This window comes from Ambystoma mexicanum, chromosome 2q, assembly GCF_040938575.1.
Source record: "Ambystoma mexicanum isolate Mex_15411 chromosome 2q, UKY_AmexF1_1, whole genome shotgun sequence".
In the NCBI taxonomy this organism is placed as follows: domain Eukaryota; kingdom Metazoa; phylum Chordata; class Amphibia; order Caudata; family Ambystomatidae; genus Ambystoma; species Ambystoma mexicanum.
This window is the reverse complement of record NC_090924.1, coordinates 780,215,373-780,225,201: the sequence shown is the minus strand read 5'-3', so window position 1 is coordinate 780,225,201 and position 9,829 is coordinate 780,215,373. Positions and strand designations below refer to the sequence as shown.

Here is a 9,829-nt window from a genome sequence, read left to right as displayed (position 1 = left end):
ACTGACAACTGTTCTCTTTTTCTCTCCCTACCCATTCAAACAATATGTAACATGCGCCATGCTCTGAACACACCACGCCGGTCACCTGCACATAATTACCGATTACTGATTACTAAGTACGCCTAATAGCTGGGCTCGTTGAACCTGGGAACTATCCTTACTCCCCCGACCCCACTACGAAGTTACCTCAAAAGACCCCCCCCCCCCCCCCCAAGTCATTCTCACTGGCGAATGGCGCACCTGCCTGCCCCCCTTTCCGCATTCAGCGGGGATAGAAAATGAACTGCCACCGATTCTAATCAATGGGCTGGGGGCGCGGTGGTCCCATTCTTGGAGACGTAGGGCGCCCTGGGCCATCTGCTCTCAATGAAGGACCCTGGGATGCCGCGTGTGGCCTCGCGCGCCCTGCAGCCTTGTCCCAGATAAACGGCCAGTATGTTTCTATTCCCCGCGGGGCTGTTCTCGCAGCCCTTTTATCAGGTCCCAGGCACATCCCTCAGCCCGAATGGGAGCCGAGTTCGCGAGCTGACAGGGGATGGAGAGGGGCTGCTGGTGCTGATGTCAGAGCCGGGAGACAACCGTGATTGGATCTAATTAGACTTTGCGGCAGCAAATGGGCAGGCTCCCTGCATGACTGCCTTCAAAGTGGCTGGTGCCAAACAACTAGCAGAGGTGCAAAAAAAGTGGAGGCAGTGCATTCGCAGCCCTGCGCGAGGGAAGCCGCCTCGCTGGGAGCTGGCAGACACTTGGGCAGCGTGTGGCTGTGCGGTGGTGGTGCACGGTGCATTTCTGCAACCCCCCACGGCGAGCGTGCACGCCCAGCGTGCCAGCGAGGAGCTCCCGGGCTCAGCACTCATCAGAGCCAAGTGCCTACAGTAACGGCGGAGAGCCAAGTGCCTTCAGTAGCGGCGCAAATCTGAGCGGAGGGACCCGCGGCAGCGAACGGAGGGGACCCGCGCTGCTGCCTGCATTCACCCACACAAGAGAAACTCTTGGCTGCGCGGGAGAGGGTCGATGGCATCGGCTCTGGGGAGCAGGTCTCCTGGTGGCACCAGTAACCAGCTGAAATGCAAATCCAAAAGGAGGCGCAGGAGGAGATCAAAGAGGAAAGGTAAGGTGCAGCATTTCCCTACTCGCTGAGTGCTGCCACTTGAAAGCCGCGTGTCCCTCGCTTGGTCCCGTACGTCGGTGTTGATGTTTACCCGTTTACAGCATGTGCGCGCTTGTAGGTGCCATGCCAAGCATGGGCCGACGGCTGCCTTGTGCCCTGCTGCCTGGGATGGCATTTGGAGTCCAGAGTCCCCTGCGTGGCATTCAGAAATGCCCCCAAGAGCACGCCTAAGGCGAGGAATCCCTCAGCATAGCGGGTATCGCGGTGGGCACATGCCAGCCTATTCTTACACGAGCAGGCTGGCATAAGTGTCAAGGAAACCCATTAGTTGGGCAAACTATACTGGGGGCTGGCTGGTCCTTCACCTGACGGCTCGGGGGTTCCTCGCAACGGAAACCGCAGGCTACCTGCACAGGAAAAGTGGGTGTCCAGTCCGACATGCTGGTTCTCACAGCTATCTTTTGGGGAGGCTGGCGCATATTACTTGTCACATTAAATGAAGTTAAAATTACAATTTGAACGTGAATGTTTGTTTGGGAAGCTTTTGATTGGACACTGCGGTGTCCCTGTATTTGCTGTACGTCTGTTTATAATGGAATTTAAAAAGGACCTCATACACTGGCATTATGTACCAACTCTTGCTGCCCCCTGTCTGAGCAATGCCATGCTTTGTGTGTACAGCACAAGATGAACGAAAACAACGTAGGCTTCCTGACAAAACTCGCGCTCGAGTTGTGTTTATGGCATGAGAGCAGGATGCAAACTCAAACTTTTCTGGAAGTCGGTGGGCCTGTTGTATTGTGGCGCACCTGTGCCTGTCAGCATGACTGCATTCTGTGGTGTTAGGGGACTGTCTGTGGAATGTAATCCACGTCCATAGAGTGAACACAACTGCATAGCGATGTACCATCGCAATTCAACAACAGGGCAAATTATCACATCTCTGCCACAACTCACGGCATGTCTAAAGTATACCTCAGCCGGGCAGTTTGCACTGGCATTGTCAGAGAAGGTGCCATGTCTCCGAAATGCTGCCTTTCAATCAACTGAAAATAAAAAAAAAAACATGCTGAAAGGGTTATATCAATTTCTACCAAATGACAAAAGTGTTAGCATTCTGCTAACATGCATGTAATTTAGTGGTCATATATTTGTTTTCTCCACCTGAGTGAAATTATTTTCAGAACTGTTGTGCTCACACCACCACTAACACTTTGCCATGCCTAATCATGCCTTCTTAGGTGAAACTCCCCTACTTCCCCCAAAGCTTATCTTGACTGTGTTCCTCTTTCCAGGTGATGCCGCGCAGAGGCGGGATTCTGACATGGGCCAGATCCTATACCGTGACATGCTCACGTTCCCACAGCTTGTTTTCTCCAAAAGCATGCGTCCCATCTATTCCAAAGGTCTTTGCTTCTGAACTGGTGCCAGTTGGTGCTGGGATGCAGTATATTATCTTAGAAACCCTAGAATTAGCAAGGTGTGCACATATTACCATCATCTGTCATCACTGGCAAGAATTGTCAGATGTTTTTTTCTATAACAGGGCCACTAAGAGGCCATAGGGAGATTGTATTTCCCCCAAGGGCCAAGTGCGGGTGAAGTTATCCCTAAAGAAGTTACTTTTTTCCGCTACCTCTACGGAGGTGAAGGCATTATTATCAGCAAAGATGACATCACACAATATTTACTCCGCTCCAACTCTAGGATCCTCTTTGTGTTGCCAAATATCAATTCTATATACTTTCTGAGTAATAGCTCACCCACATCACTGCCCAAGACCAGTTTTCCAGTCATCCTTCCCACCTCTCTGCGAGCTGAACCTTCACTGACTGCTTTCCGCAAAGCCATGAAAACTTCCTTGTTCACCTAACCAACATGTTCAAGCTCTCATGTATGATGTATGATACCTCCTATCGCTGAACACAGGATCCTGCCTCACTGTAACCCAAGGCACAACCTGTACTCATTGTAACTAAGCGCATCTACAAGTAACAGCGCCACAAAGCCCCTGGGCTGCCGTGCGCGCTATATAAATGTAATAAATAAATAAATAAATACATCTCCTGCGAGGAGGAAATAATACAATGCTATCCATGAGTATGGACTAAGGTAGCTGCAAAAAGCAGGAGCTCCGTTTCCAGGCTGTCCTTTTTCCTCGGCATAGCCGGCATAAGCTCATTTAGAAAAATGGCTTCGAATGTATGTACTCAACGTACACTTTACCAGATGTACCTCGGCTGAAATATTTCTAAGGGCAGCGGATCCCCAGGAAAGGTGAAGCTGCTTCGCGGCGCAGCGACTGCGATGCACCGTCACCGGACTCTTATCAGACATGACAGCGGCAGTCACCTGGCCCACAATTCCTCTTATCGTAGAGGCCTCAGATAAATAGCTGTCAGCGGATGCTGATCTTTAACCGCCCAATCAGAAGCAGTGATAATGGACACAATGATGGCTGGTCTGTTTAGTCTGGCGCGTTCCGGTTTGAGCGGGGAACAAATGAGAAATATCGCAGAAGAGTACCGTTCCTTTTTAGCTTTATGCTACATATCTCCAGTTTTAATGCTTCACCTAGCGCACTGCCCTCTCTGACATATTTTAGCGAGCAAAATGCACATATCTGCTGAAGAGATCCCTTGCAATTAACTCCCATTAGTGTGCCTGGTGTAGCAGAGCAATCCCGCCACATGAAATGTAATTGCTGCGGATCATTTTGCTTTGAAAGTGACCACTTCTAAAAATTGATATGATTGCAAGGCGAGAGAGAGTTCCTCTGCTTATAAGGCACCTATAAAGTCGGTCTCAGCTAAAAGAAGCACATGTGTGATATGAGGTCTGTGGCGTGTCCTAGATTGCCTTTCCAAATTCCTGGCCACCTCGAAAATATATGCAGAGGCCAGGCCCAAAGTCAAAAATCAAAGGCATGTGTCACGAAGGATTGGCTGGGCTCAAACTGAATCTCTAGACTAAATACCGTGGCGCCTGTCTGCCACCCGCTCCACACCACCAGTGCCACTGGGAGACCTGAGATAGGCTGCAGACAGTGCAGCCTCTCAAGTCCATCGCAGCACTGTTGCAGGGGCGCACCGGACAATGCAGCTCCTGCTTTTGGCGTGTTTAAGTATGAATGCAAGCTGTGTAGCAATTGGTGACATGCATTTCCTCAGCGCATGCGATGGAAGAGGCTGTGTTGGAAGTCAGCAAAGTGGACAGTTCCAACTATCCGCTCCTGTATGCTATCACCGTGCAAAGTGATCATGTTTTCATCTGAGCATGCCACATTTACAGAAGTTGGCCCCCAGTGTGCTTACTTCCGTTGCATCCATGCTCTGTGTACCAATGCACGAGGACTAACTTTAGTCTGTTCCCGGGTTCATATGTAGAAAGCTAGAGTTTAGTTCAGAGCCTGCTCTGAGGCCGGACCCCAGTGTGGAAAGATTGATTGAGAGTAGAAGCAGATTAGGCGAATGGCCTCTGCATTGACTCCTCCTGCCCTCCGAGAGCTCTGTCTCTCCCACTGAATGAGCGGGCAGGGTACATAGAGTGTCTGATTTGCCTCCAGACTGTTGGATTTCTGTGAATTTTGAAGTTTGAAAAACATGCCTGCTTCCAAATGTACCCAATGAGTCAGACAAGCGATTCAATAAGAATGTTTCGACATTTTGGTGGATTTTATGTACAAAACAACTGTGCAATTATTTCAATGCCATGTACACGTTTAGATTAGATCTTACATTACTATTTGTTTAAATCACAATTGCATTGATGATAGCCGTAAATAACTCATGGCTCCAAAACACATTACTCTCTGCATCCACTAGTGTACCCTTGGGATAAGACAATATGAAAATGAGGGAATAATGAATCTCCTTTGGTACGTGTGCGGTATTTACACATTGTGTTAGCGTCTTCTTGTGAAGTGCCGCTGCAGTCCTTGTGCCGCGGAAGCCTTGTAAAGACTTGATGGAGCTGCTATTGGATGAACCTGAACACTCAGTACCAGGGGAGGGAGCGGACTGCCAGTCTCAATAAAGGAACCCACCTGTTGGGAGAATAAACACACTGCATGCTAGTGTATGTGGCATTTCCCTTTCTTGCCTGCCGGAGCATGAGCACTTTACGCATTCCAGACACTCTCCGAGGGAATCTCCCTTTCTAAAGGTTGAGTCAATTAAATAAGACTGAAGTCTTTTTTACGTGCATCCTTTAAATGTGACTGTGTGAGGCGCAGCATCCTAGAATTGAAAAGCCGCCTCTTCCTTTGTCGCACTAACAGAGGGCACATGTGAATATGTGTAAGGTGCACCTGCGATTCTGCCCAGACAATCATTTGATTGCCAAAAGGGGCACTGTGAAGAAAGCCACAATAGGGCGTTTAGTGAGACCCAGGGCAAATAAACAGAAAAGTCTAGTATTTGGAAATGATACTGGCAAATGTAGGCTGTTCAGCGTGTAATCACCCCCTATAGAAAGATTGTAGAGCTGAGTAATCAGTACTGAGTCAGTCATTACTGATCATTATGCCCAATTACCTCAGTCATTACTGCACAGAAGACACAGAGCCCACCGGGTTACGTGCCGTAGCAGCTACAGGCGTTGGACACAAGTAGAGAAATGAGTGCACACCCGGCCTCCACAGTGGCCATCACACACACACACACACCGCAGAAGCAACCTCAGAATGCGATGCACTGAAAGCTTGCTAACAGGAGGTTGCCAGCTCAGATACATTGAAAAGATTTTTTAGAAGATCTGCGCACTAATTGGAGTAGTAGGATCCACAGTTATCTGCAGAAGCCCAGTAATTCGAGCAGGCGTGTGAGCATGATAGTACCACCCTGGATGACTAAAGCAGACTACGGGTTGGGTTGTGCCCAGAATCCCTATCTATTTTGATACAAGCATGGCCGTGGGTTTCTCTCCGGGCTTCCTGACCACATCGTCTTTCGCGAATCCCATTTCCACACTTCCTTTTCCCATTTGGTGATTATTTACGGAGAATGTCCCGTGCCACACACCTTGCGGGCCAATGCTGCAGCTTAGCCGCACCTTTCCAACGATCATCGAAAGGCAAAGATATCTGAAAGAGTGAAAGCGTTGGTAAGTAAAGCTTACCACCGATTCCACCACGAAACCAATGAGGCACGTGCCCACAATTACTAGAGGACCTCGATGATTGAGCAACCTAAATCGTGTTGATGTGTATTAAAAAATATGAACGGAAACTAACAATCACACAGACATTGGAACCCGACTGCACTGTAAAGTTACATTCTGTTTGCACCCAGTATCCACCTGCCAGATGTGCAGACCAATTACATAGTTCAGTGAGCAGGTGAGAAGGAAATGCAAGAGAAAAAAAAAATGTCATCCGAAGGAGTAAACACTCTGAGCCGTTTTCTCTGCCCACCCTCCTGCCCGGGCTGATTTGGGAAGAGGTAATAAGCTTTGTAATTGGAAAGGCCACCAAGCACGAATCTGCAGAGTTTCCATTTACACCAGGCAGTTCCTTCCCATAGTCTCCAATGGGCTTGCTCTATGGTTGGCACAGATCTGCCACCATCTCGGGGCTTCAATTTTCCTCTACTGGCAGCGCAGTGGGGGCGGAGGGTCATTTTTCAAAAAATGTCCCACTCCCTGTTTTCCTTTGCAAAGTATCTCACTTTTCTCGTTAAGGCATGCCGATACCGGATCAGACCTTGTGTTTTTGTGCCATGTTGAGGACAATGCATGTTGCGGGTAAAAGGCGAAAATATTGCTACAGATCCATCTCAGGAAAGAATTTCAGAGACAATCCGTGATTCTCAAAAGCCTTAGTGGAAAAAAGGTTGTCGATAGAATGTGGACCATGTTACTGCTTGACATTGTATTGGGTTTCAATTGTCGACCATTGCATTTATTTTGACGACACCATGAACGGAGATTGTTGTGTTGTGGTCAGCAGAGCAGCAATGCAAGGGATGCAGTGAGCTCAGAAGACCACAGTGCTTTGATTAGTCCTTTGGGGAACAAGTAGGATCTGCGGAGGGGGTTGAGAACAGAACAGGTAATACTAACAGCACATTTTACTGCAGATATTATGGGCAAGGGATGGCAAATATCATACACTCAAGTCTTCTAAAAATGTGCATGGATGTTTCTTTTCATTAGGATAGAATTTGTTCAATGGCCATCCAGTGTGGCAAGGGTGCCTGTGCTGCACCTGCATACATATTCAGTTAGGGAGGATTTGGAGTTTTATCAGGTGTTGATATGTAGAGTGTGCATACGAATTTAATATGGTGTTCTATGACTATTGTGGAGTGGATGGATTTCAATTAAAGCCAAAGTACTCTATAGAAAGTTGGAGTGAATCTGGAACGCGTGGAGCCATATTGCAATTTGAGCAGCCGGCGCGGACAGAGCGCAAGCAGACCTTGTCACAGGCTCCTGCGGGGCAAAAATCAAAGTTGGTAAAATGAAGGAAATAAGTCCAGCAGATGGGTGACAGAAGTGGGATTATTGTGAAATGAAATCCCATGAAAAATTAATGAAATCGAAAGATTGCGCCAAGGCTGGAGGTGGGGAGCCGGCGTAGTGCCTCGTCTCTGCGCTGCAACAGTAATAAATGAGTGCGTCTCATCTTGGCTGGGTTCAGGGACACAACTCCTTCTCCACGACAAGCTCGTGCCGTGCTTCGAGATGTGTCCAGCTTATCTCTCGCGCCCTGACAGCTCAAGAGGAAGGGCTGGATTGGGCGATAAAGTGAAATCGATTGCATGCTTCTCCCGCCATCTGATGCCTCATAATTTCAGCATTTCATTTTGACTATTGCATGCGAGCCTAAGTGATCCCTGCAATAGGAATAATTTTAAATCGCAGCAAGGGCTGCGATGGCTTGAACCGATCCCTTAGGTATGAATGCGGGATAGGTAAGGTCACAGGGTGCAGGATTCTCTCCCTGTTGTAAATTAAAAGGACGGCTACTAGATTACAGCTGTGTGCACTTCATTCATCTGTCTTCATGTCAGAAAGGCGTGCCCTTGCAATATTCGCGAACATGCCGAACTGTGCATTGATAGGAGGTTTTGTGTTACAGGTTGCATGCGTGTAAAGTTGCTTCAGAGCGCTAAAAGTGAAGAAGGGTGGGGGTGCGGGGGGGAGAGGGGAATAGGTTGAACGAATCGTCAGGCGAGTAAATCATTCTGGAACCCAAGCAATGCAAAGTTGTTAATAGCGAGTAAGAACTGTGTGGTGTAAAGGGCGAAGAATTTCAAATGTGGAAGGCCGCGTGGAATAGTAGTTTATTTTTTACAGTCTTCTAAAGCACAGAACTATGTCATGCCAATTTCTGGGAGCCAGGACTCTTTTCCCCCTTTACTGGTGCTATTTACACTTTTAATGTAAATGTGCAGTGGCTTCCTTGAATCTGTTATGTTTGTTTCACTAAGCAGAGTGTTGACTTGTGTGTACCATCTTACGCACAATATACGATAAAGCGCTGCAGGGGATGGACAACATACTGTACACTGCTGTTTATTATTTTATTTTATTGTAACTTCCTCTCTTATGTGCACTGTAATTTCCTATACGCTTGTTTTTCATTCTCCTCTCGGTTACCATTTGTATTTATAACATCTATTTAACAAGTTCTTCAAGTCAAGCACCTAGCTACCCCTGGGTGCAGCGCGTTATACAAGCAAATAAAACCAAACCAAGTAGGCCCTTTGCCTTTCTCCTCCCACCCCTGAGACGCGAAATGTAACCTAGGCTGAAGCAGTGTCCACTATCCCCCCAAGAGGCATTCCGAGTACAGCAAATGCCTCCCGCCTTGGGCCAGAATCCGTTCTCTCATGAGAGGTGTTTTTCATCCTATGTGTTTTAAGCAGTATCTATTTACAAGCACTTCCGAGCTGCTGCGCTCTCCCCACTTGAGCCACCTAGGCTTTTGGTTCACTGTATGCATCACCCACAAACAATGTCACCCCTCTGCATGCACCTCTCAAACTCTAACCCAACACAACCACAACCCTAAAGCACAACACACCGCACAAACTTCACTACACCGCAACAACAAAACAAACCACACATAGCTCCGCACAACAGCACACGACGGCTACCGACCGGAAAGCACCCCCAAGCGCAGCGAACGTTGTTAACCAAAGTGAAGTTGCCAACAGCACATCACTGCTCTCTTGCACTTTTCCCGCTCGTCCCTACTAACTCACCCCATACCCCCTCCCCTTTCATATCCGCCAGAGCGCCAGGCAGTGGAGTAACTTTTCTGAAAATGTTGGTGGGGAGATGACATTTGAAGCAAAGGTGCCCCATCCAAATGAATGGGGACAAAATGGTGTGCCATGAAAGTTGGGGGGACAAACACCCCTGTCCCCCCCTAAAATTACGCCCATGGTGCCAGGGGACCACTCCGGTGGTGACAGTGCCCGGTACAAGTATCCTTTGACATTAACATTAACATTGCCTCGCTAACAGGGATATGTGTATAGGTCAGGATCTTCCCTTTATAAATAAAGCTGTTCCATAGTATATGCAAAGAATAGCAGGATACAAACTAAAACAGTCTAAAGGCCTTATTACACGGAAGGCGGTAAGGGTTAACGGTCACCGGTAAGGGTACCGGTGACCGATAACCCTTACCGCCTTACTACGAGGTCCCTTTGCGGGACCCGACCTTAACGCCTGGTGTAGACCAGCCGTTAAAGTTGGGACCCGCAA

The 9,829-nt window shown here is 48.2% G+C and overlaps 1 protein-coding gene across 1 annotated transcript in view; it reads left to right on the top strand.

Annotated features, from left to right (window-relative positions):
* Positions 1 to 352: 352 nt before the first annotated feature.
* The window catches only part of ADARB2 (adenosine deaminase RNA specific B2 (inactive)), a 1,587,200-nt gene continuing 1,577,723 nt past the window's right edge, over positions 353 to 9,829 (top strand). Inside the window, exon 1 of the mRNA XM_069648017.1 lies at positions 353 to 1,111. Within this exon, the coding sequence (XP_069504118.1) occupies positions 1,015 to 1,111 (97 nt within the window). The 5' untranslated portion in view covers positions 353 to 1,014. The remainder of the gene's footprint in view (positions 1,112 to 9,829) is intronic.